General features: G+C 41.7%; 1 protein-coding gene across 6 annotated transcripts in view; it reads right to left on the bottom strand.

The window, feature by feature from the left end:
- The window catches only part of Nf2 (NF2, moesin-ezrin-radixin like (MERLIN) tumor suppressor), a 99,731-nt gene extending 73,445 nt beyond the window's left edge, over window positions 1–26,286 (bottom strand). For all 6 annotated transcript variants that reach the window (XM_057771458.1, XM_057771457.1, XM_057771461.1 and 3 more), the window contains exon 1: window positions 25,719–26,286. In XM_057771458.1, the coding sequence (XP_057627441.1) occupies window positions 25,719–25,832 (114 nt within the window). In that variant the 5' untranslated portion in view covers window positions 25,833–26,286. The remainder of the gene's footprint in view (window positions 1–25,718) is intronic.
- Window positions 26,287–27,634: the final 1,348 nt, after the last annotated feature.

Raw genomic sequence — 27,634 nt, 5'->3', positions numbered from 1 at the left:
CTCTCCTCTCTCTCTTGCTTCCTGCTCCGCTTCTGGCGACTAGACTCCCTTCCTGATTGCGCAGAGGGCTGTTGTCTGGGACGGTGATCTATAAGTTTTTTCCCCTTTAAATAAATAACCATTCTATTAATCATAATTCTACATTGGTGTGGGATTGTTTGTGACTTACGCCTTCACTGTAGAAAGGTTAGAACCCTTACAGACAGAGTGACAGAAGGACTATGCTTCCCTGGCTCAGGGCCTGTGCCCATGTGTACCATTATTCAAACATGGAAGACTCAAGATGACTGACATTTCCCTTTCAATGCTTATCTACAACTAAATTTGTAGTCACAGGTGGTCTATGAGAACAAACTTATAGAAGACGTGTGAATTTAAGATGGTTGTATAAAAGATTCAAACCTAAACACAGTTTTTATTTATTTACCTGTTTTGAAAAAGGAGATATCAACAGGCAAGGTTTGCACAGAGTTTGAATCTCAGTATATATAGGCAGAGAGCCAGGCAGCTCTTTATGAGCTCAAGGCCAGCCTGGTCTGCATAGTGTTTCAGGCCAGAACACACACACACACCCACAGAGACATAGCAAATATTTCAGCTTATATACTAAACAGCCAGGCTAAGCGGGTGGTGCACTCCTTGTAATTCTTATGAGGTAGAGGTAAGAAGATTACTAAAAGTTCAAAGCCTATTTATTATACATAGCTGGTTATAGGCCAGCCAAAACTACAGAGTGACACCCTGACTCAAAATATCAAATGCCAAAACAAACAAAAAACACAATGGAAAGAGTTATTAGGGGCTGGGAATGCAACTCAGTGGCATAATACTTACCTAGCATATTCAATCCCCAGCAACCTGCTCCTAAACATTTATATACATAACTTTGCTGTGTGACAAGTGAATAATGAACGCCATTAAAATCCAACTAATCAAAGAAAATTTAAAAAGCAAGGAGTAAAACCATATAACAAAAGCAGGCTTTTCTATCTCTTGAACTTAAACTGCAAAAACAGTTACCTTTTTGGTCTTGCAATTAAGAGATATCTGTTGCAAGTGGGCATTACTGCTCAGTATAGGGAAAAAGGGATCCTCCAAATAGAAACAAGAATATAGCAGAAAATTTTATTTGTGTTTGCTGCTCTGCCAGTCCTGAAGCCTATATCACTCATCACAAGCTGAAGCTTCCTCTTGGCAGAAAAAAAAAATAATTTAAAAAATCCTCCAATTTCCTACTCTGTCAGTTTCTGCCATAATCAACTACAGCAATTAATTTTCCTCTTCAAGTCCCCAGTCCTCCAATCATCTGTTATTGTGCCCAATCTATATAAATTATTAGTTTCAAGGTTTTCCACCAATTGCTTCTTCTCTCCTTCAACCAATTACCCAACCTTATTACAACCCAGTCTACACACTCAGCAGAGCTACGTGCTTCTAGACCTTTCTAAGAACTATTCCTTTAACTCTTCACTATTCACCCCATATCATGCAAGAATCAGCATGTACTTCACGTATATGGAAAAATGAGTTTATCTTCCCCAAGATTCCTGTCTTTTCTCCAGTGCTACAGATCACCATTCCTTGAAGCCAAGGACATAATGCACACTCTGCATGGATATACACACATACTTTAAGTCTCTCAGAATACAGGCAAGTGTTGCACAATCTGTGGACACTCCGATAAGTGCTTGTGGTTGGCTGGTGATGTTGATGATAATGATGATGATAGCTAGATGAGGCTTCTGAGCAGAACACTCCTAAGTAATGATTGCAATGAAGTAAGAATTTATGACACTCCTTATTAAAATTCTAATTGCATAACTAGGTCTTAAGATACATATTTCCCCCTTTGGTGACACATACTGATTCTCTCTTTCTAAAAATATCTTGGCAAAGAAATCTAAACCTCAAAGAACCAAGAAGAAAATTTTCCACAGAACAAAAGACACTAGGAAGAAACAAATCACAGCACTTTGGGAAGCCACAAAATGTAGGTTTTAAACTCTGGTTAAGTCTTTAGTCTTTCAAAGCAGAATAAGTTACTGTGTTTTAGGGAGCAAAAGTCCTGATGACTGCAGTTTCTGGCATCTTCCCTACTGAAGTAGAGAGTGACTATCAGATCAGCAGTGAGTCCAGAGAAGAGATCAATGTTCCAGATCCCTCCTTCAACCACCACAAACAAGCCTGTGAGTTTGGTCAACCATACTTCAAGTAGGCTCCAGTGTTTTCATCCCTAATTCCCCTATGCCCTGTGTAACCTCCAGATTTTGTGCTGGAGCAAATCAGCTGACAGATGACCAAGCAAAAAAGAAACAATTACAGTGTTATAAAAGCAAGATAGAGTCTGTCCTCCAAAAGCCAAGAAGAGTATCATCTGCAGAATTTAGCTCACAACATGAGAGCAATCATAGCTCTGTCACACAGCCACAAACACCTCAACCTGCCGTGTTGGATAAGTCACTTAACCTTTCTGGGGGCTTGACTGCTGTAGTCATCAAGTGGTCACCCCCTGAGTCCATGAGCTTGAGAGGGTTTTGTATAAATCATATAGCACTTTTTTCATTGCTGTAATAATTTTCTGTCAATTATTTAACAACCCATTCTGTTATCTTAAAATCATTTCTAGGAATGTAACAAATACTCAGTACTTCATTTATGTGTACTTTGTACAATATTTTCCCTTATTCTGGGTTCTGCTAGTATGGTCCTTATGCCTCACAATCATAATTATACTATATAGCCAGAATGGTATTGTATATCTGTAATCCCAGAACTTGGGAAGTACAGACAATTGAATCAAGAGTTTGAGCCAACCTTAGCTATAAAGCCAGTCTGGGATATAGAAGACACATTCTCAAAAGGAAAAAAAAAGTTGACTGAATAGATGTATTATGAACTCTCTAATGCAACAAAAATGGTAATTATAAATACTGCTGAAAAGTAAGATTTTAGCAGATAGCATGCTGTGGATAATATGCAATTAGCAATGATTACAATACTTGGCATACCGAAAATAACAATTCTCCAGAAACAATAGTAAGAATTGTTTGGTAGGGATAAGAAATGAAGCTAAGCCAGAAATGGTAGATGATGCCTGTATTCCCAGCACTCAGGAGCCTGAGGCAGGAAGACAACTGAGAGTTTGAAGCCAGCCTGAGCTAAAGATATTGTCTCAAAAAACAAACAGAAAAAAAGATACAAATCTGAATTTTTTACATTAAATTAAATTTTTTTAAAAAATTGGGAGACAGAGGCAGGCAGATCTCTGAGTTTGAGGCTAGCCTGATCTACAGAGAGAGTTTTAGGACACCTAGAGCTGTTGTTACACAGAAAACCCCGGCCTCAAAAAAAAAAAAAGTGTCCCTGTCTCAAAAAACAAAAATTATGTGTATCATTAGGATCTTCCCTGCAGATGAAAAAAGAAAAGCCAGACAATGGTGGTTCATGCCTTTAATCCCAGAACTCGGGAGGCAAATCAGACTGATCTTTGTGAGTTTGTGGCCAGCCTGGTCTACAAAGTGAGTTCCAGGATGGTCAGAATGTTACACAGAGAAACTTTGTCTCAAAACAAAACAAAAAACGAAAAGAAAAAATTATAAATTATATGTAATATTATATTTTGCCTGCCTGTATTCCTGGTGTATCAGATCCCCTGGAATTGGAGTTACAGATGGTTGTGAACCACCATGTGGCTGCTGGGAATTAAATCAGAGTCCTCTGGAAGAATAGCCAGCACTCCTAATCACAGAAACTTCTCTCCAGCTCCAACAATCCTAAATTTCAAGCCCCAACATTAGGCAAACTAGGAGATTATCAAACACAACCCCAGCAGAATGTTACCTAAATGATTATTCATGTCCTAGATATTGGTTTTTTAAGCTCCCAACCAGACTAGTGACACAGCTTCATGATTAGAAATATTCGGGAGGCTGAGGAGGAAGAGTATAAGTTTAAGGTTAACTTGAACAATCTATTGATACCTTGACTCCTAATAAATAGTAAAATAAATAAATAATGAACTACAGATATAGGTCAGTTAGAGCACTTACCTAGCACACTCAAAGCCCTGGGCTCAATCTCTAGTGCATAACCCAACTAACCTCTCAGTGGTACTGGGGACAAAACTCAGCAGAATAGCAAAGGCTGGGGAAGCATGGGTCCAAACCAAGCACTCCCTCCCCCCAAAAAACAAAACAAATCCTGTATAATAAAACCAGAGAATGCAAACCAGTTCATGCAGCATCCAGAAAATATAAACATTCTGTCTAAGATTTAACACCGACAAAACAGTAAGTTACAGGAGTGGGAAGAAGTGGTAAGAAGTTCTGTGGATGGATGAGAACTACTGAGGTCTGAAGACCTTTTAAAAAGCGTATTTACAAGACTGACTTAATCTGAAAATCAACAAGAGTAAGATAGCAGATAAAGACACTGCTGAGGAATTTAAAACCACAGATCAGTACAGATAAGTTCTACAATTACTCTAGATTCAGTTTTATCTGAAAGTCAAACTAACAAACTACTGAAACAAGAAGACCATAGCAACAAATGAATAAAGACTTTCTGTGAATTTCCAAATCTAGGCCCAAATTTGTCAAAAGAGAAAACAAAAATTGGAATTAAAGAGGTAAAGAGTTTAAAAAGCCCAGTGACTTAGAAAATACTGAGTTCTGTCGCCACCTAGTGGTGTCAGTGATTCCTGAACTGGGACAAGAAGCTTGAGCCTCTCAGAACCTGCTATTGTTTAAGGTTTAAAACCTGGGGACGTGAGTACTCTCTTAGATATATACAGATCGACATGAGAATATAATGTGGGAGTTGATGTATGCTGGAATTAAGTTTTATTGCCATTGGTTAATAAACAAGCTGCTTTCAGCTAATGGCTTAACAGAGTAAAGCCAGGCTGAAAAAGATAGAGAGAGAGACTAGGCAGACTCAGGAGAAGCCTTGTAGCTACTGCCAGGAACAGACACCTGTGCTGAAACCTGCCAAAACTTTGCCAGTAAGCCACAACCCTGTGGCAATACACAGATTAATAGAAATGGGTTAAATAAAGATATAAGAGTTAGCTATAAATATGCTTAAGTGATTAGACAAACAGTAATATAATTAAAATAATTTCTGTGTGATTATTTTCGTTCTGGGCACCCGGAACAAACAAACAGTCTCCCCCTACAAGAATATGTACACACACACATGAACTGCACATGAATGTTCATAATAGCTTAATTCACGCTTCTTACACATAGTACACACTGAAAATGTTACACAAATATAGTACGTGGAATAAAAACAAGCTCATTTTATATCTAAGAGAGTACTCATGTTCAAACTGTATGCAACTTACATTTATTGATTCCAACAAGAACTGTGGTGGTAGATCACTTTGCTGGACCCATATATATTTGTGGAGGACCATAGAACACAAGGAAAGTCATGGGAAGGATACTCAGTATCCACAGTCTAGACCTGAATGTATCCCAGCTGGAAGCCTGACACTGAAGTGACTGAGCAGAAGCAGAGGCCCAGACAAGAGCAATCCTGTTTCAGGAGGCTGCAGGCCATCAGGCGGTGCTCACAGCTCAGCCAGGGCAGGAACCTGAGGAGCAGATGCATAGAGCAGACAGCAAGGGAGGTTCCAGGATCCATCAGGGTTTCTTCCTCTCACTTAAACATGTTACACAGTCAATAAAGATCCCAAAGACCAAAAAAAAAAATAAAACCTGGGGACGTCCCTCGGTAAAAGAGGGCTTGCCTAGGGTCATAGAATCTATCTCCAACACAATAAAAACAAACTTTCTTCTTGAAAACCAGCATTACTTTACTGACAAGTTTCTGCATGCTAAAAGTATCCTAAGACGTGAATTTAGACTAAATTAGATAAAGCACACACAGGACAGAATACATCATCCTGTAACAAAACAGAGAAGCCTTGTTACTAGCGAGCTAGAGCTATCAGTAGCTCTGAGAAAATGCAGTTCTGGGTTTTCTAAGTTTTAAACTCTGAAATTAAAACTAAGCAAGTGCCAAAAAATATTCTCAGACAGTAATATAAAACTAGCACAAATCACTGGGGAAGTCATCAAAAACCAAGAAAAAGGTTGGGAAGGGTGATGTATGCCTGTACTTACTACCAGCACACAGGAGGCTAAGGTAGAAGGATCCAGAAAGAAGCCAGCTGAGTCTACACATTGAGATTCTGTCTCACAAAAACAGAAGGTGGGAATCATTCTTCTAAGGCAGAAGCTTAAGACCTTTGAAATGTGACTTCTTCCCTTCATTGTACAGATGAACAACTAGGGAAGGTGTTTAACATGCCCGAGAGAGCTCAGCCTAGAAATCAGGTCTTCAGAGCCTAGCTCCAGGCTCTCGATGATTTCATACAAGTGATAGAGAACCACATACAGAGGTGTGTAGACCAGAGCCCAACTCTAGTCAAGTTTGCCCAGTGAACTCCCTCCCACCGCAGGCCTTGGTTCTCACCCTTAATCTTGGGAACTATTCATATTTGGTAGAAGACTCTTGTTCTTACACTCAGTTGACCCTTACATCTGCCTGGTTTTGTTCCAGGACCCGCTGCTATACATGTTTCTAAAAAGTTTTTGCTTTGTTTTTTGTTTTTTTTTCCCCAAGGCAGGGTTTCTTTGTGTAGCCTTGACTGTCCTAAAACTAAACTAGCTCTGTAGACCAGGCTGGCCTCAAACTCACAGAGATTCATCTGCTTCCCAATTGCTAGGATTAAATTCATGTGCCACCATCATCCAACTTTGCTTTTTTTTTTTTTGGTGGTGGTGGTGGTGGCGGCGTTTTTGTTTTTAATTTTAAAGAGACAAAAATCTCAATACATTGCCCAGGATGGTCCTAAACTCTTGGGCTCAAGTAATTCTCCCACCTCAACCTCCTAAGTAGCTGAGACTACAGGCACACATGCCACACAGTACATGACTTCTATCCCAATTTCAGTATGATTCCAAGTACAAAATGTTTGAGGTGTATATGTGTATATACACAGAAACTTTTTACAGTATCTTTTCATATATATGTTTTGCATCTCCAACTAGACCATGAACACCTTGGAAAGAAAGTCAGTACCTTTCCTTGGTCTCTCTCTCTCTCTCTCTCTCTCTCTTTCACACACACACACACACACACACACACACACACACACACACACACACACACAGGAGCTATTCCGAAACTGAAAAAGTCATGCAACTGTAATATGCTTGTAGTCCCTTTCCTCTTACTGTCCAAAACTGTGCTCTGATGATCTTGATTTGGGCTCCTCTAAAACTGAACTATAGACACAAATAGAGGAAAGGGAGAGGCGAACTTCTAAAAAAATAAAGAAAATTAAAACAAGACTGGGGATGTAGCTCCTTGATAGAAAGCTTGTCTGGCATGCTGCAAGCCCAGGTTCCAACCCCACCAGGCAAAGAAAAGGAAACAAGGTAACCAGTTGATGTCTATGTGGGCACACGAAAAGTCTTGGAAGGACAGACTGAATACAGAGAAGAACCACTCGGACCATAAGGAATGTGAAATATTCAACTAGAAAATACTCAACTACTGTGAAATAAGCTTTACTTTAGGCCAAAAGCTTGAATTCCAAGCTGATCATGGGCAACTGAAAAAGATTCACTTACAAAAAATTTTCAGGTGACCCCAAGGACAAACTAGATATCCAGGCAATACAGCAGGGGTTGTTAGTCATATCATTACCCAGAAAATATAAGCCCACTGGCGAGTTTGCAAAATGGTTTTGAGATAGAATCTTACACCAAGTGCAATAAATAAAATAAAATAATGACAAAGACAAATAAGTTGTCACATTATTAAAGGTGGTGCCTGCCTTTAATCCTAGGCAGAGGGAGGGAATCTCTGAGTTTGAGGCCAGGTGGTCTACAGAGTGAGTTCCAGGATACCCAGAGGTACTCAGAGAAACCCTATCTAGGGGAGAAAAAAAGAAAAAAGAAAGAAAAAGTTTATTCCCACTTTTTAAACTATTTACCAAATACTTAAATGCTCAGAAGTCAGGGGGGTAACATTTCCTTCTTTCTGTGTGGAGATTCCTACTGAGTGTCATATATAGTGGAGAAAGGGCTGGCTTGAAAGGTTCCCTGGATTCAAATCCCAGGCCCACCTTTAAGTAGCAATGTGACATCCAGCACAAAAAGCAAGCTTCAACTGCAACCTAAATTAGTAATATTTAGAATCAGTAATTAATTTAAGAATTAATTACTAATTAATTTAAGAATTAATTACTAATTAATTTAAGAATTAATTACTAATTAATTTAGAATTATTAATATCTCTATTTCAGGAAACAAGTGAGGAAGGCATTCGAGTCACTGGGCTGGCCCATACAAATGCTCTGTGAGCAGAGACTGGGAAAGTAAATGGGACAAGAGGATGTGTGACAAACTGTAGGAGAGGCTGAAAGGAGCAGAGAAATGGTAAGGGGCTCAGGACATATTTCCACTTATGCAAAAGCCCTTATATAGTCCTACTTTGTGCCAGGTATTGGCCTAAGTATTTTGCCAATAATGATACAAGAAGAATCATGACAACTCCCATTGTTTCCTTTAAATAGTTTATTTATTTTTATTTTATATGGATTGATGCTTCACCTCCATTCATGTCTGTGTGAGGCTGTCAGATCTTAGAGTTATACACTGTTGTTAGTTGCCATTTGGGTGCTGGGAATTGAACCCAGGTCCTCTAGCAGAAGAGTCAGTGCCTTTAACTGCTGAGCTCTCTATCTTACAGGTGATACAAGCGAGAGGTAAAAACTCAGTTCCACAGAGGCAGCACCCTCTAACTCTATGACTCCAGGTCATCCTCTTCTACACAGCGAGTTCAAGGCCATCTTGGGACATCTGAGTTCCACCTTATAAAGATGGAAGGAAAGAGCCGAGTCCACAAAAGCAGTCCATGTGCATGCCCTTTCACCCCAGTAATGTTTTTTAGTTTAATTAAAATTAAAAAACTAGCTAGGTGGTGCACACCTTTAATCTCAGCACTTGGGAGGCAGAGGCTGGTGGATCTCTGTGAGTTCAAGGCTAGCCTGGTCTACAAAGCAAGTTCTAGGACAACCAAGACTACATAGTGAAATTCTGTTTCAAAAAGAAAACAAAACATTAAAATCAAATATAAATAAAATAAAACTAAACAAAAAATAATAGGCAATAGAAAATTTCTAGTTCTGCTATAAACTTATAGGGACACTACCATACATGTAATGGAGTGTTGAATGGAACATCATATGGCTAGTGATTTTAATGATGTGCCCATCCTTCTCTTCTTGAATAGACAGTGGTTCCACTGAGACATTAGGTAAGCTCTTTACTCTGTCTAATCCCCTTTCCCCCACCAGAAACAAAGTAAACAACACTCATGTCCAAAATGATGTTGATCACTACTAGGTGATGCTGGCTGCCTCAACCATGTGGGAACTCAGTATCTCCTGAATAAACAAATAAAGCCCTGTTGTACCAAATGGAATCATGCATTTAAAGCACTGAACATTTCACATGACACACAGTCATTGCTATTCCCTAGGCATTCCTCCCATAAAGACCAGACACGGGATTCATGGAATAGTACTAAACCAGCATGCTCCCTGCCTCTCCACTAGGTCACCCTCAACCTATCCTGTCCACATCACAGGCCACAGATCATTCAAAGGCACTGTTTATATCCATAGAACACACGTAGTAAAAGAGGGTGATGGCAGCCTTTCTTCTGTGATAAGAAATTCCTTAAGCCGGGCGGTGGTGGCTCACGCCTTTAATCCCTGCACTCGGGAGGCAGAGGCAGGCGGATCTCTGTGAGTTCGAGACCAGCCTGGTCTACAAGAGCTAGTTCCAGGACAGGTTCCAAAACCACAGAGAAACCCTGTCTCGAAAAACAAACAAACAAACAAACAAACAAATAAATAAATAAATAAATAAAAAAGAAAAAAAAATTCCTTAGTGCACACACGCAGTCCTAACATCCTATCAGACTACAAAATAGTCACAACCATAACTTCCAGGTGTTATTTGCTGACATTTTGGAAAGTATAGGAATAAATGTCCTACTAAAATTACCAAAATTATTCCTTCTGCCCTCCCATTGAAGGTTCTTTCTGTTACTGAAAAACTATGTCTACTTCTTATATAGTGTAATGACCTGTAATGCTGGCATTCAATTGATCATAAACACATTGGTTGTTGTGAAAACATTTAAAATGTCAAATAACATGAGAAAGCTTTGTTTCCTATGTAATACAGTATAAGAATCTCCCACAACTCAATTTTGAGACATTTTTCAAATTTGGCTATCTTACTGATAGATTGAATTATTAGAGCAAAATTCCAGCCTAGATAAGAAATAACAAATCCATTTAGCCTCCTGGCAAATTACATTCAGCACCCACTTTCTCAAGATGACAAATATCAAATCTCTCAAGTGGAAAATTTTTCTAGAGCATCGAGCCAATTGTGCAATGCAGCAAACAGAGCAAGAAAGAGAGTCCACCCCCATCTCTACAGCAAAAATCCTGAACTTATTGCCATAAGGTAACCTGACTCATATGCCAGTTCCCATTGGTTCTAAAATCGAGTCCTTCTTGGAAGGTCATTACCATCTGACCTTAACAAAGCCAAGAGTTCCACAAGTACCGGCTTTCTCTTTTTACTGGAGGCATATCTGCATCTCCTTGCAGAAGCTTGGCACAAAAGCATGGCAGAGAGTGAGACTATTTGCTTCTCCACGCTCCCTCTACCACCACAGAACAAACTATTATTACTTTTAACAGAATATTCAAACATCATTTATAAGTGGTGTTTCCACTGTAATTTGATGTCCAGGGAGATACAATGACTTAACAAAAACCACAAGAAGACAGTGCCTAAGGTGATGCAAGCCTCCTTGTTCAGGCCAGTTATATAGCCCTTTCTGCTCCTTCTTCCTTAGGCACTAAGCATCACACAATCTTGAAACAAGTGTGCAGGGCCAGCACTATCAGTCCCACTTTACTGGTGTGGAAACAGCCAATAGAGCATAAATATCACATCCTAAGCAGAAGTGGATAGGAAAAGAGGCAGAACTTTGAGACTCAGTCTGTCTTATTGCAAAGTTCATGTGCTTTCTATTGCTGCTTTGCTACTTAAATTGTGGTCACTGGGCTAGCACCACTGGCATCATCTGACAGCTAATGAGAAATAGATTTCTTAGTTCCACTACAGAATTCCTAGATCAGAATCTACCCAGGTTTTATTAACATCTCCACATCAACGGGCAGTGATGGCACATGCCTTTAATCCCAGCACTTGGAAGGCAGAGGCAGGCAGATTTCTACGAGTTCAAGGCCAGTCTGGTCTACAGAGCTAGTTCCAGGACAGGCTCCAAAGCTACACAGAGAAACCTCCATCTCGAAAAACCAAAACCGAAACAAACAAAAAATCCAAAACAAACAAAACCCCTCTGTGTCATTTGGAAACTGCCCTACTATACCATTATGCTTCTCTGACTACCACCACTAGTATCCCTTTCTACAGATCTGCACTGGGTTCTCAATGTTGGGGGGAACACTACACCAGGGACATTTAATGTTTGAATATATTTTTGTCACAACTGGAGAGAGTTAGATGAATACAGCCAGGATCAGAGGCTGGAGAACTTGATAAAAATCCTACAGTGCCTCTAGACCTGGTAGCCCGAGCCTATAATCCACACATGGAGTAAAATCCCTACAAGCTTGAGGCTACAAGTTTGCCGTCTAGACTACATAGTAAGTTCCAGGTCAGCCAGGCCTACATAGAAAACTCTTTCAAAAATACAAAACAACAAAAAGAATCCTACAGTGTACAGGAATGCTATCCATACAAAAGATTACCCTGTCCAAACATCAACAGTGCCAAATCTGAGAAACTACACCCTAGTTGATAATGCTACCTATTATTTATTTTTGGATCTACAGATCATTTTTTAAAGATTTATTTTTACTATTTTTAATTATGTGTGTATGTAGGAGTCTATGTGTAGGTATGTGCACATGAGAATCCAAGTGCATATGGAGACTAGAAGCCTAAGATCTCTCCGGAGTTGGAGTTACAGATGATCCTGACATGGGTGCTAGGAACAAAATTCAAGTCTTCTGCAAATTGCAACAGTATATGCTCTGTTTCTGTTGTTGTTGATTTTGTTTTTTCTTTCAAGGTTGGGTCTTAATATGTAGCTCTAGATGTCCTGGAATTTACTATGTAGACCAAGCAGTCTCAAACTCAGAGATCCACTCTGCCTCCTGAGTGCTTGGATTAAAGGTGTGTGCCACTGTGCCCAGCCAGAACATGGTCTTAACCACTGAGCCATCTTTCTAGCTGGGCATGAAGACACCTGCCTATAACCAAGCACTTGGGAGACAGAGGCAGGAAACAGGTAATTCAAGGTCACCTGCAGTCACACACCCAAGTTCAAGGCCAACTGGGCTATAAGAAACCTTGGTCTGCTTCCCTCCCCCAAAAGAAAGTGGTGTAACACTTGCCTGCTAGACATGAAGTTCAATCCTCAGTGTCACACACCCCTAAAAAAAGGTTTTCTTGACAAAATTATGGTTGAATAAATGTCGAACAAAATTCTTTTCCCTACTGGCTAGTCGATCACACTCTCTCATAACGTTAAGCAAGAACTTATTAGAGGCCATCAAACTATGGTCCATAAGACCCAAAATGTCCTCGGGAGGCAGAGGCAGGCGGATCTCTGTGAGTTCGAGACCAGCCTGGTCTACAAGAGCTAGTTCCAGGACAGGCTCCAAAACCACAGAGAAACCCTGTCTCGAAAAACCCAAAAAAAAAACCAAAAGACCCAAAATGTCCTTATTATACATAGAGCTAAGAATTATTTTTTACTTTATAAAACTTTTTAAAGAGGTATTTTATTTTATAAGTATTCTTCTGCCTACATGTATGTCTGAGCACCATGGGCATGCCTAGTGTCCATAGAGGTCAAAAGAGGGCATCAAATCTCCTAGAACTGGTTATTGGCAGTTGTAAACCATGTGGGTGCCAGGAATAAACCCCAGGTCTTCTGCAAGAACAAGAAGTGCTCTTAATTGCTAAGTCATCTCTAACTCAAAAAACTATTTTTTAGGGGCTGGAGAGATGGCTCAGTGGTTAAGAGCATTGCCTGCTCTTCCAAAGGTCCTGAGTTCAATTCCCAGCAACCACATGGTGGCTCACAACCATCTGTAAAGAGGTCTGGCGCCCTCTTCTGGCCTTCAGGCATACACATAGACAGAATATTGTATACATAATAAATAAATAAATAAATAAATATTTTTTTAAAAAACTATTTTTTAAATATTTCTTTATTATGTATCAGTATTCTGTGTGCATGTATGCCAGCATGCCAGAAGAGGGCACAAGATCTCATTATAGATGGTTGAGAGCCACCCTGTGGTTGCTGGGAATTGAATTCAGGTCCTCTGGAAGAGCAGCAGAGTCTCTGAGCCATCTCCCCAGTCCCTCTATTTTTTCGTTTTTATCATCCATAAAATTCAAATTTCTGTGTTCATAAAGTTTTATAAATTACAACAGAGTAATAGCCACTGCTTAGATTTGGCCTAAGATGGCTTTTATAAAAGTGTTTTTTTTTTTTTTTTTTTTCGAGACAGGGTTTTGCTGTAGATTTAGTCTGTCCTAAAACTAGCTCTTGTAGACCAGGCTGGCCTCAAACTCACAGAGATCCGCCTGCCTCTGCTTCCCAAGTGCTGGGATTAAAGGTGTGCGCCACCACTGCCTGGCAAAAAGTTTTTTTTTTTAAAGATATAATTCACATGCTTTTAGAATTCATCTATCTAAATTGTACAGTTCAATTTTTTTAGCATATTCATAAGGTTGTATAACCATCATGTAAGCCTCTCAAGTCACACAAGGAGCCAGACCCTTCCAAAGGCCATCTGTTTACCAGGTTCCACCCATAAAATACCCTAACTGCTGGAACTTGCCCCCACCCTACAAAGTAAAAACCTAATCTCTAGACATGAAATCCCACTAATCTCCAACCTGGAAGCTTCACCCTGAAAAATTCCACTCCCTTCCCAAGAAACTCTATACAAGTCCTGTTATCTTGTTTAGTTTGCTGCTGTTTATCGTCTAAGCAGAGGCAGCCTGCTGTGGAACATTATTTTACAATGTGTTACATTTGTTTATGATGTGGAACATTTGTTTTAATGATGCAAAGATGTTGCAATCTTTTATGTTGCTTTTGTTTAACTCTGTGAAGCTGTGTTACTCTGCCTGTCTAAAATACCTGATTGGTCTAATAAAAGAGGGGAACAGCAACAGCAAGGCAAAAAGATAGGTAGGGTTAGCAGGTAGACAGACATGAAAAGGAGGAGGACTCCAGGGGCCAGCCACAAGCCAGGCACAAAATAAGGAGGAAAGAAAAGATATACAGAAATAGAGAAAGGTAAAAGCCCAGAGGCAAATGGTAGACAGGCTAATTTAAGAAAAGCTGGCAGCTGGGCGGTGGTGGCGCACGCCTTTAATCCCAGCACTCGGGAGGCAGAGGTAGGCGGATCTCTGTGAGTTCGAGGCCAGCCTGGTCTAGAAGAGTTATTTCTAGGACAGGAACCAAAAAAAGCTACGGAGAAACCCTGTCTCGAAAATAAAAAAAAAAAAGAAAGAAAGAAAGAAAAACTGGCTAACAGGTGGTGGTGGTAGTGCACGACTTAATCTCAACACTCAGGAGGCAGAGCAGGTGGATCTCTGTGAGTTTGAGGCCAGCCTGGTCTACAGAGAGTTACAGAACAGGCTCCAAAAGCTACACAGAGAAGCCCTGTCTTGAAAGAAAAAACAAGAAAAGAAAGGGAAGGGAGAGGAGGGGAAGAGAGGGGAGGGTACGGGAGGGGAGGGAAAGGAGAGGGGAGAGGAGGGAGAGGGGAGGGGAGGGGAGGGGAGGGGAAGGGAGGGGAGGAGAGGAGAGGAGAGGAAAAGGAAAGCTGGCTAGAAACAAGTCAAGCTAAGGCCAGGCATTTAAAAGAAAGAGTAAGCCTCCAGGTATATTTATTTGGGAGCTGGGTGGCAGGTGTTTCAAAAGAATAAAGAGTAAAAAAGCCAACAATCTACAGATTCAACGCAGTGCCCATCAAAATCCCAGCAAAATTCTTCAAAGACCTCGAAAGAACGGTACTCAACTTCATTTGGAAAAGCAAAAAACCCAGGATAGCCTGTCAGGGCCCGTGGGCCCCGACATAGAACTATTTTCCCTAACTGGACCGGTACGGAGGCGCGAGAAATAACCAGACATAGCTTACACCGTCATCACGGAAGGGCATCTCAGGCTTCTCTCCATCCTGAATATCTACCTGCGTTTATTACCTCAAACATCTCTTAATCCCGCCCCTCCCCCATAACCCAAGGGCAATAAAAAAAACTTCTGGAGGCATCCCTGACTTCAAACTCTACTACAGAGCTACAGTACTGAAAACAGCCTGTACAGACAGGCGGACCAATGGAACCGAATAGAAGACTCAGATATCAATCCACACATCTTCGAACACCTGATATTTGATAAAGAAGCAAAAAATATCAAATGGAGAAAAGAAAGCATATTTAACAAGTGGTGCTGGCATAACTGGATATCAACATGCAGAAAAATGAAAATAGACCCATATCTATCACCACGCACAAAACTCAAGTCCAAATGGATCAAAGACTTCAACATAAAGCCAGCCATACTGAAACTTATAGAAGAGAAAGTGGGAAATATATTTGAACGCATTGGCACAGGGAACCACTTCTTAAATATAACCCCAGCAACACAGACACTGAGAGAAACAATTAATAAATGGGACCTCCTGGAACTGAAAAGCTTCTGTAAAGCAAACGACACAGTCAACAAGACAAAACAACAGCCTACAGAATGGGAAAAGATCTTCACTAACCCCACATCAGACAGAGGTCTGATTTCCAAAATATACAAAGAACTCAAGAAATTGAACACCAAAAGATCACATAATCCAATTAAAAAAAAAAATTGGAGTACAAACCTAAACAGAGAACCCTCAACAGAGGAATCTAAAATGGCTGAAAGACACTTAAGGAAATGTTCAACATCCTTAGTCATCAGAGAAATGCAAATCAAAACAACTCTGAGATTACATCTTACACCTCTAAGAATGGCCAAGATTAAAAACACTGATGACAACTTATGCTGGAGAGGTTGTGGGGAAAAGGGAACACTTCTGCATTGCTGGTGGGAATGCAAGCTGGTACAACCCCTTTGGATGTCAGTGTGGAGATTTCTCAGAAAATTAGGAAACAACCTTCCTTAAGACCCAGTAATACCACTTTTGGGTATATATCCAAAGGATGCTCAATCGTGCCACCAGGACATGTGCTCAACTATGTTCATAGCAGCTTTGTTTGTCATAGCCAGAACCTGGAAACAACCTAAATGCCCCTCGATCAAAGAAAGGAGAAGAAAAATGTGGTACATTTACACACTGGAGTACTGCACAGCAGAAAAAAATAACAACAGCTTGAATTTTGCAGGAAAATGGATGGAGCTAGAAAACATTATTTTGAGTGAGGTAACCCAGACACAGAAAGACAATTATCACATGTACTCACTCATAGGTGGTTTTTAAACATAACAAAGAAAGCCAGCCTACAAACCACAATCACTGAGAACTTAGACAACAATACGGACACTAAGAGAGACTTACATAGATCCAATCTACATGTGAAGTAAAAAATATAAAAAGACAAGATCTCCTGAGTAAATCGGGAGCATGGAGACCCTGGGAGAGGGTTGAAGAGGGGAAGGGAGAGGCAAGGAGGGGAGCAGAGTGTAGAGCTCAATAAATATCAATTTAAAAAAAAAAGAAAAAAAAAACCAATAGCAGCCACCCTCCTGTTTTGTTTTTTTTCTCCCAATAAATCTCTTGTATGAGGTTTGCTGTGGTATTCCTTGGCTCCCAGCTGCCAGATTACATATTGCCCATAGTAATTTTGATCTTATTTGTTTTTCATCACTGGGAATGGAATCTAGAGCCTTATACATGCTGAATACACACTCTAACCTTCAGCTTCAAGAACATTTTCATCACTTCAAGAAGAAACTTCATATCCTAAAGCTAAAATACCCCTAAACTCCCATTCGCTTTCTGAGTCCTGAGCAACCACTAATCTATAATCTGTCTCCATTAATATCCTACTCTAGATTTTCCATGGATGGAATTATATGTTCTTCTGTGACTCCTGTTTTAAAGGTCTGTTGAAACACGTATTGATACGTCATTCCATTTTATTGCCAAATCACATCCCATAGAATGCATAAGCTATCTGTTGGTGGACAGCAGAGCTGTTTTCACTTCTTGGCTATTGTGAATAATTCAGCCATGAGTTTCTCTGTAAACACATCATTTCTGTCTGATGGGTCTATGAGTAGAACTGCTAGAAACTATGCTGAGGGTGAGGAACTACCACACACTTTTTCACAATGGCTTTCTCCACATTCACAGCGACACTACATAACTTTTCATTCCTGGAATCTTGCTGCCTTTGCAGTAAAGCTCTCATGTGCTGCTTCTGATTTATTTACACTTTCTGATGATTAATGACACTGAGTATCTCTTCTTGTGTTTACTGGCTATATGTCTTCATTAGAAAAGGTCTAATCTGGTCTTATGTCTATTTATTAAATGGGTTGTCTTTTGATTATTGAAATATAAGAATTATTTATAAGTCTAGAGAGATGACTCGGCACTTATTAGCACTGGCTGCTCCTCCAGAGGACCCGATTCAATTCCCAGCACCCACATGGCAGCTCACAACTGTCTGTAACTCTAGCTCCATGAGTTCCGACACTTTTACACAGATACACATGCAGGCAAAACACCAATGCACATAAAAATAAAAAGAAATCTAAAAAGAGTTATGTTTTAGATGTAAGTCTGAATTAGCTTTCTTGTTGCAATAAAAAGCAAATCAGAGAGTTTATTCTGACCCACAGTTTCAGAGGATAGTCTATTATGGCAGGGAAGATATGGTGGCAAGGTCATTATTAGGCAGCTGCTCATATTACAGGAAGCAAAGAGAGATTCAGCTTGCTTTATCCTTTTTATTCAGTCTGACCGGAGTCTATGCGATGATACCACTCACATTCAGAGTGTGGCTTCCCTTTTTAATTAAAACTGTCTGGAAACATACTCAGATATTTTGGGGGTAAGAGCTGAGGGAATGTTAGACAGGATTTCAATATGTAACTTTGGCTGTTCTGTAGGTCAAACTGGGCTTGAACTCACAGAGAACCGTCTGCCTCTGTGACTGCTGGGATTGAAGGCTCAAGTATGTTTCTTTTTTTTTTTATGTTTTATGTTAGTACTTCTTTTTTTTTCTTTCTTTATTTATTTATTAAAGATTTCTGCCCTCCCCGCCACCGCCTCCCATTTCCCTCCCCCTCCCCCATCAAGTCCCCCTCCCTCGTCATCCCTAAGAGCAATCAGGGTTCCCTGCCCTGTGGGAAGTCCAAGGACCACCCACCTCCATCCAGGTCTAGTAAGGTGAGCATCCAAATTGCCTAGGCTCCCACAGAGTCAGTACGTGCAGTAGGATCAAAAACCCATTGCCATTGAACTCACCAAGGCCAGTTGGACTGGGTCTGAAAAAGCATGGGATAAAACCGGACTTGCTGAACATGAACATAACGGACAATGAGGACTACTGAGAACTCAAGAACAATGGCAATGGGTTTTTGATCAAGTATGTTTCTATGGTGATTATAAATCCAGTCAAGTTGACACTGATGAACAATCATCATAAAGTCCCTTCTCAACTATACTATTTGTTTCTTTTTCTCTTCATTTAACTCTGCCCTTTGAAGCACAAAAGTTTTAAATTTCAATTAAGTCTTTTTTTTTTTTTTTTTTTTTTTTTGGTTTTTCGAGACAGGGTTTCTCTGTGGCTTTGGAGCCTGTCCTGGAACTAGCTCTGTAGACCAGGCTGGTCTCGAACTCACAGAGATCCACCTGCCTCTGCCTCCCGAGTGCTGGGATTAAAGGCGTGCGCCACCATCGCCCGGCTTAATTAAGTCTATTTTTAATGTATGTAATTAAATCTATTTTTAATGTAATGTCATGTGGGGGGTACAGTGTATGTGTGTATACATGTGTGCCAGCGCACTGACCTGTGTCAAATGTCTTCTTCAAATTATACTTCACCTTTTTTTTTTTTTGTTTTGGAGACAGAATCTCTCACTGAACCTAGAGCTCAACAACTGGCTGGCCACAAAACTCCAAGATTTACACATCTCTACCGTGTTCTGACCGCCAAGTGCATTGTACACATGTGCTGCACATATATACCCACATGAAAAACACTCATAAAGTAAATTTAAACTTTTAATTTTCTTAAACATTTCCTACGCCAGACACTAGTGGCACACGTCTTTAATCCCAGCATTTGGGAGGCAGAGGCAGGCGGATCTCCATGAGTTCGAGGCCAGCCTGGTCTACAAGAGCTAGTTCCAGGACAGGCACCAAAAACTACAGAGAAACCCTGTCTCAAAAATTAAAATAAATAAATAAATAAATAAATAAATAAATAAATAAAAAATAAAAAACCATTTCCTTTAGGGTGTGTGTACACGTTGGTCTATATGTATATTTGTGTGGAGGCTGGAGGATAACTTGCTGCAACTCATTCTCTCCTTACACTGTCTGAGTTCCAGGATCAAACTCAGCTTTCAGACTTGGCAGCAAGAACCTGCTGGGCCATCTCATCTGCTCATTGATCTTACCATTTTAAATGAAACATATTTAAAATTTTATTGATGTCAGGTGTGTTGTGGTGTGCACCTTTAATCCCAGCACTTGAGAGGCAGAGGCAGGCGGATCTCTGTGAGTTCGAGATCAGCCTGGTCTACAAGAGCTGGTTCCAGGACAGGCTCCAAAGCTACAGAGAAACCCTGTCTCCAAAAACAAAAACAACAACAAATAGGTAAGGTATTTCATGCCTTTAATCCCAGTATTTGGAAATCAGAGGTAAATGGATTTGAGTTCAAGGTCAGCTTCTTCTGCAGAGCAGAGGCTACACAGAGAAACCTTGTCTCAAAAAATGAAAACAAACCCAAACCAAATAAATAAATTTTAATAACCTTTTTCTTTTTTAAAGAAAGATTCATTGTTTTGTGTATGAGTATACTGTCTGCATGTAGAATGCCACATGAATGCAATGCCCATGGAGGTCAGAGAGGACATCAGATCCCCTGGTACTGGAGTTACAGTTATGAGCTGACATATGGGTGTGGGAACCAATCCTGGAATTCTGGGTCCTTTGCAAGAGCAACAAGTGCTCTTAACTACTGAGCCATCTCTCTAAGTCCTGTGTTCATATTTTTAGATCTACTAAAAGTAGCAGCTCTGGAGCTTATCATATAATCTTAACTTATCAAAATCAACTTCAGGTTTACATTAGTTCACTTTAAGTGATCCAGAAATGTTCTAATGTGGTATTAGTATAGACATATATCAAATTTACATACACACTAATTCATTATTACAGCTATTCTGTAGTCATTTCCTTAACCCATTATAGCTTTGTTTCAACACATTTCTTCTGTTATTGTTACCAAATGTATTATACATAAAATACATATTTTATGTTTAACATTACAAGCACTTAAACATTTTTAATCAGTTAAGGAGAAAATTATGTGCTTACAGCATCTTATATGATCACATAATTACCTTTACTATTTTCTCATGCACATTTGAATTACTGAGGTCTCTTGCTTTCAGCCTGAAGAACCCCGTAACCCCTTGTAAAGTAGGTTTTTGAGCAACAAATCCTCCCAGTTCTTGGTTATCTCATCTTCACCACTCTGAAATGACTAACCTATATTCAACTTTATTAGATCTAATTCTTAGTTGACTTCTTTCTTCTGACAGTCCAAATTTATAACTGGGGTTCCTCTATTGAATAATTTATTCTAGCTATTGGACTTTTCAACTCTAGAACTTTCATTTGACTCTCTTTTATAATTTCTCTCTTTAGTGACAACCATTTGATCTGGCAGTATCCTGTTGCCTTATTTTACTACTTTGTGCTTCCCTTAAGTTCTGGGAATATATTTATAATGGCTAAATCTTGTGTGTGTGTGTGTGTGTGTGTGTGTGTGTGTGTGTGTGCATTCAAGAATGTGTGCTTATACATGGATGTGTACTTGTGTGGTGCACATGGAAATGTGGAAGCCTTAGGTCAATATCAAGTGTCTTCCACTATTACTCTCTACCTTTGAGTGACAAGGTCACTCACTGACACTAGAGCTCAATGATTCAGTTAAACTGGCTGGCCAGCAAGCTCCAGAGATCTTCCCGCTTCCACTCTCCAGCACAGCTTTTAGATGGGTGTTTAGGATCAAAGCTCAGATTCTCATACTTGCATGGCAAGCAGTTTAAAGACTGAACAATCTACCCCTCCCTGTAGATTTTTGTTAACTCTGACCCCTGTTCGCTCTCACAGGGACTTCTGTAGCTAGCTTTCCCATACCCACCTCCTCTTCCTTCCTTGTACTGGTCATATTTTCCCGTTTCTTTGCGTATCTCAAAGTTTTTGATGTTTTGGACATTTCAGTTAATATATTTTAGTGACTCTGGGTACAGATGCCCTAACCAGGGCTTTTATTTGGTGGGGGAAGGGCAGCACTCTGTCCTTGTGTTTTTGAGACAGGACTTGCTCTGTAACTCAGGCTGGCCTTGACTGCTCCATTCCCCTGCCCTCAGTCTTGAAAGAGCTAAGATTACAGACAGACCATCAAATCCAACTTCAAGACTTATCATTTACTTATTTGTTTTGTGACTGGTTGGATGACTTTAACAAAATCTATTTATCTCACAGTGTGAAGGCCTGTGACTTTTCATCACAGGGAGGTGTTTATTTGGGTAGTGAACCTTGAATGACATGGCTTTAGTCTTCCCTTTCCATGACCATCTAGCTAGCTGTTAAATTCTAATTGTGCCTTGTTTTTCTAATATTTGTAACAATGCCCTGGGGCACAACCTGTATACAAACTAGCCTACTGATTGCTGGTTACTCTGAGGGAGCTGCTGAGGTAAATGTTTGATCTCTATTCTTACCTAAGAAGAGTTCCCTAATAATTTCTTGCAAACTAGAAAACATGCAGTCTAGGCTGTGTCTTCATGAAATCCAATCTTTTCTCACTAAAACCTCGTACTCTCAAGACTGTCTTCAGGCATAAACTTTCCCACTGTTTTTCAGGTTGTTGGACCCTGAAGTCCATCTACTAGGAGGAGTCGCCCCAGAGACCACTCTCACACCACAGTTGATGTAAAAGCAGAGGATTTAATTCTGTCGCGACAGGGTCTTTCAGCATTCGAGAAGCCAAAAGACCCCAAATAGCTGGTATAGGCTACTTTTAAAGTAAAAAGCCATAGAAACAAGGGGGGGGGGACCCTCATCTGAGGCACGGCGAGAGAGTGGTTGCTAGATCAGGCGAGGTAAGAGGGAAACATCTGTGAGTCATCCTAACCATATCCGAGGAACTGAGTCAGTATCCCCTAACCAAGGCCGAGGAACTGAGTCAACGTCTAAGGGTTATCTTGCCCCAATCCCAATAACTGAGTTCTATTTGGAGAACATTCACAAGGACTCAGGGAGATGGGAAGTTCCCAACATTCCAGTACGTGCATGTGTAGTTGTTAGGTCTTTGGTTCCCAGGGGGAATAAGGGAGCACTACTGCTGAGAGGCCTCAGAAATGGCCTCAGACTTGTCCTAGAGTTTTTCAAGGTGAAGTTATGTCCTCTGGGGTAAGATTAGGACAATCTGAGTTTTGTCTGTTTGTGGGTTTGGTGCTAGGGGTTTAATCTGGGCCACTTGCATCAGCTTTATTAGAGCTATCCCCCCCTAGTCAACAACTCTGTTTAAGTCCTGCTCCCTCCATTCCTCAGGTAAAATCTGAACCAGGACTCTGGAGATGGGGACAGGGATAATGGCAAGCTTTTCTCTGTCCCTTTCCCCACCAATTACAGGACCAAGTTTTTGGTGGAAAAAAAACACAACAGGGTGAGGTTTCAACTTGCCTTTTCTGAGGTCAGTAACTGCCTCACAAGTCAAGGTCAAGGAAAGACAAGGAAAGAGCAGTTAGGTCCTAAACCTTCTGAGAATGCCACGCCCTGTTCCACAGGTAGGGATTGGGTAGGAAAATGCGGCCCCACTCTCCAGGACACCTTCCTAAGACTCAGTCAGCCTCAGCAACAAGGACGGAACCCATCTAACTCGTCCGAAGGGGGAAAGAAGCACTGCCAGTCTTGAAGTCTGTATCCAAACTACTGCCTCCATCTTACTGAACTTCCACTGATTTCTTGCTGTAGCAGTTGTTCACCCTTACAGCTATTTCCAAGGTGTGTTTTCAGAAGCATGTTCTCTAGTTGTGGAGTAGAATATATCAGTGGAGCTCCTGATACAGTCAGCTAAAACCAAAGCTGAAGAGTTGAGTAGTTTGTTCCAACAGTTCCCAGAGCCTGTAGAGCTGAAATGATTGACTACTACACAGCCATGTGTACAAACTATCTGCTAACTCCTGACTTACTGTCACTCCTACTAATGTTGCTGGTAGCAAAGACTAAATTAAGTACCAGCCTGGCTAGAAGCTTAGTCTAAAGCTCAAAATCTTGAGGCACTCTACATATGTAAGAAGGAAGGAAATATTAAAGGTTTTTTTCCACATTTTTTTGGGGGGGGTTGATTTTTCAAGACAGGGTTTCTCTGTGTAGCCATGGCTTGGCTGTTCTGGAACCGTTTTGTAGACCACCCTGGCCTCAAACTCACAGAGATCCACCTGTTGCTACTTCTGAAGGATCATCACCGCCCCTTTCAGAGGCTACTGTCACATTCTATAGCCCACCTAGCCTTGAACGCTCACGATCCTCTGGCTCAGTTTCCTAAGCATTGGGTGTGAACTGACACACCTGGCCAAAAATATTTCAACAAAATGTTAAACAATAAAAATTAAAAAGTTAAATAAGATGGGGGCAATATCAACCAATCAAACAATTCTTTCTTTCATCAGATACCAGCTGAGTGTCCTTTAATTGAATTCTGACACACTACTTGGAATGTTAAATCTCATGGGTTAAAGTGTCAGCCACATAAGTCGGCCTCCTGTGTCTGATGCCAAGCACAGGCTTCTGACTAGCAACAAACTGAGGTGCCACACTGCCTCTTTGGGTTCAGTTTGTTTAGTAGAGCACCCCACACTCATATTTACCTATTTTTTTAAATGAGGGATATTACAAAGGACACAAGATTATTACCAGCTTTCTTAAATGCATAAAGCAAAGAGTGTGGGAAAGGGTGCAGAGTTGTATGCCCACTCCTAGTACACATGTTCAAATGGAAGCTCTCTAAACACCTTCCTTTTGGGAGTTTATGGAGGCTTATTATAAAGACATTATTGATTAAATCACTAGCCTTTGGTGATCAATCTAACCATCAATCCCATCTTGAGCGAAGAATTGAGAAGTCCCAACCTTAAGGATGCTAACTAAGCCTTTCTGGCAACCAAGCTGTATCCTAAACTAAACCCAATTTATTAGCACGCAGAAGACACTTATTACTTTGGAGATTTCAAGAGTTTTAGAAGCAATGGGCCAGGAAACCAGATCGAATATATTCCAGGGTCATAATCCTGACTGATTTTTTTGGTGGTTGTTTTGTTTTTTGAGAGTTAAATGTATAAATGTCTGTGGATATAACCCAGTGATGGAGTGCCTGCACAGCACGCACACACATACACACATACACACACTTTCAACAGATGATAGCTATTATTACCATGTTAGAAACTACGGAAAGGCCGGGCGGTGGTGGCACACGCCTTTAATCCCGGCACTCGGGAGGCAGAGGCAGGCGGATCTCTGTGAGTTCGAGACCAGCCTGGTCTACAAGAGCTAGTTCCAGGACAGGCTCCAAAACCACAGAGAAACCCTGTCTCGAAAAACCAAAAAAAAAAAAAAAAAAAAGAAACTACGGAAAGTAAACGTAAGTCACTCTTTCCTCAGAGTTTTTTCTAGAAACTTTAAAGTTTTGAACAGGGAAAAGTACAAACTTTCAACAAAACTAGGTGCAACTTTTTGGTTTTTTGTTTTTGTTTTTCGAGACATGGTTTCTCTGTAGTTTTGGAGTCTATCCCGAAACTAGCTCTATAGACCAAGCTGGCCTCCAACTCACAGAGATCCGCCTGCCTCTACCTCCCGAGTGCTGGGATTAAAGGCGTGCACCACCACCTCCCGGTTAGATGTAGTTTTTAAGATCTAGCGTACATAATAATTCCTAATGAAAAACTCCCTGGAAAACTAAGCGCAAGCCCTACACACTGTAAACTAGTGCATTACTATGGAAGATTTCAGTTTTTTCCAATAACAAATGAATGAAAATAACTTTCAAGAAGTGCCAAACCCAAGAGACCCACGTTTTGTTTTTAAAAGGCAACAACTAGCTTTAACTTGTGATCTGGGCCTAGAAAGTCCTTTCCGGTTCTGACCATCTCCACCCTTGCCCAGAGATGGTATATACAGAATCCCTCAAGCTTCCACCTCGACTGTCACCGCAGCGAGGGCGCCCCGTGGGTGGGGACGCGCACTCCGGCCGGACAGGCAGGGATTCCGCGGCTCTCCGCTCATAGTCCGTCGGGACTGGCGGCCGGTTACCTCGCAGTTGAACTCCATCTCGGCGTCCATGGTGACGATCCTCACAGTGAATGTCTTGGGCTGCTTCCTCTTGAGCGAGCTGAAGCTCATGCGGGAAGCGATGGCTCCAGCCATGGCGCAGGGTTCTGGCCTGGGACCCTCTCACCCCTAGGCCCGCGCTCTGGGTCTATTAGCCCCCCTGGAGGAGCTGCACAGGCCTCAGGGCCACCATGGTGGCCGGCTGGCCGGCCCGAGACAGACCTAGGCTGCGTGGGTCCCCAGCGGCCACCATGGGCCGTGAGGACCCGGCCCTCGGAGCGGAGAGGCGAGTTAAGGACAGTCTCTGACGGCAGCGGGGACGGGACGCGGGCAGGAGCGGGCGAGGCCCGGCGCTCGGAGCCTCGGGCTGGGGACGCCCGGGGACGCCCCTGGGCTGGAATCCTAGACGGCTGCGGCGTCCTCTCAGCGGCCCGACGGGGGTCGCGGGGCCGCGCAGGAGTCGGGAGCGCACGCACGCGTGCGCGTCTGTCACCGGCTCGGCTCCGCGCGCCCTCGGGAAGAGTCCTCCACCAACCCCCACCGCAGCGACCCGCCGGGCCTCCGCCCCGCCCTCAGGCCGCTCAGAACGCTACACAAGGATGCAACCTAACCACATCTCAGACGCTATGATTGGCTGGAGTGCCAAGGAAGGCGGGACTTCCTCTACGTCCCTCCTCCTCCAGGGCCACTTCACCAATTGAAAGTTGCACTGAGCCAGGGGCGCGGGGTTGTGCTCGGCGTTGAGTGGCTAGAGAGGCGGTCACTCCGAACGCTTTTGTTCGTAAAGCGTACGCCTACTCTAGCAAGACTGGTGGAGAAGCGCAGGCGGCCCCTTTCCCGGGAAACCTGTGGACGCTCGGGCCGCACCTCACGAGGTGCTTCGTGGATGGAGACCGCCCCTAGAGAAACGCATCGTCCCGCCGAAATTCCATTTTGGCCCCCACTTACCTTCCTGATCCTCCAGCTTCTCTTTACGAGAACTGCAGTTACCAAAGGGACCGTGATTGTCCTTCCTTACCTTCTGGAGTAGTTGAGGAATTTGAAGCTTGTTTAACACATACAGCAAGCTTTTGAAAGGTGCCTGACACCTACTAGGTTGAATCCTATGAAACTGAGCTACATCAAAAGGGGTGAGAAAAATGAGAGCATTTTCATTGTGTCCTCTGCATTTTTTGTTTTTCCACAATACATACATGTAGTACTTGTGCCTTACTGCTATCAAGTGTTATGTATAGGAGAATTTCAGCTTTCAAGGAAAGTTGTAGAGTTTTGTTTGTTTTAAAGATCTATGTCCCAGTTACTGTCCTGTTGCTGTGAAGAGACACCATGGCCAAGGCAACTCTTCTAAAAGAATGCGTTTAATTGGGGGCAGGCTTAGTTTCAGAGATTTAGTCCATTATCATCATGGTGCTGGAGCAGTAGCTGCGAGTTATATCCTGATCTGTAAGCTTATAAAAAACTGATGCTGGGCTGGAGAGATGGCTCAGAGGTTAAAAGCATTGCCTGCTCTTCCACCGGCCCTGAGTTCAATTCCCATCACCCAAATGGGACAGCTCACAACAGCCTGTAAATCCAGCTCCAGGGGATCTGATGCCCTCTTTCTGGGCTCCTCGGGCACCTGCACTCACATGGGGGTTCCGACACACACACAGACCTAATTACAAAATACAACAAAACAAACAAAAAAGAAAACACCACTAACAACAACAAAAAAGCACTGACCGCTCTTCCAGGGAACCCAGGCTTGTTTTCCAGCACTTGTCTAGTGGCTCACCACTGTCCGTAACTCCATTTCCAGCAAATCTAATGCCCTCTTCTACCAACTCAAGCACCAGGCACACAAGTAGTGCACAGACATGAAAGAAAAACACATACCCACATAAAAAGTTTAAGGAACT

This window comes from Chionomys nivalis, chromosome 6 (assembly GCF_950005125.1).
Source record: "Chionomys nivalis chromosome 6, mChiNiv1.1, whole genome shotgun sequence".
NCBI lineage: Eukaryota > Metazoa > Chordata > Mammalia > Rodentia > Cricetidae > Chionomys > Chionomys nivalis.
Note: the sequence above shows the minus strand (reverse complement) of the source record. Positions and strands in the feature narration are given on the sequence as shown.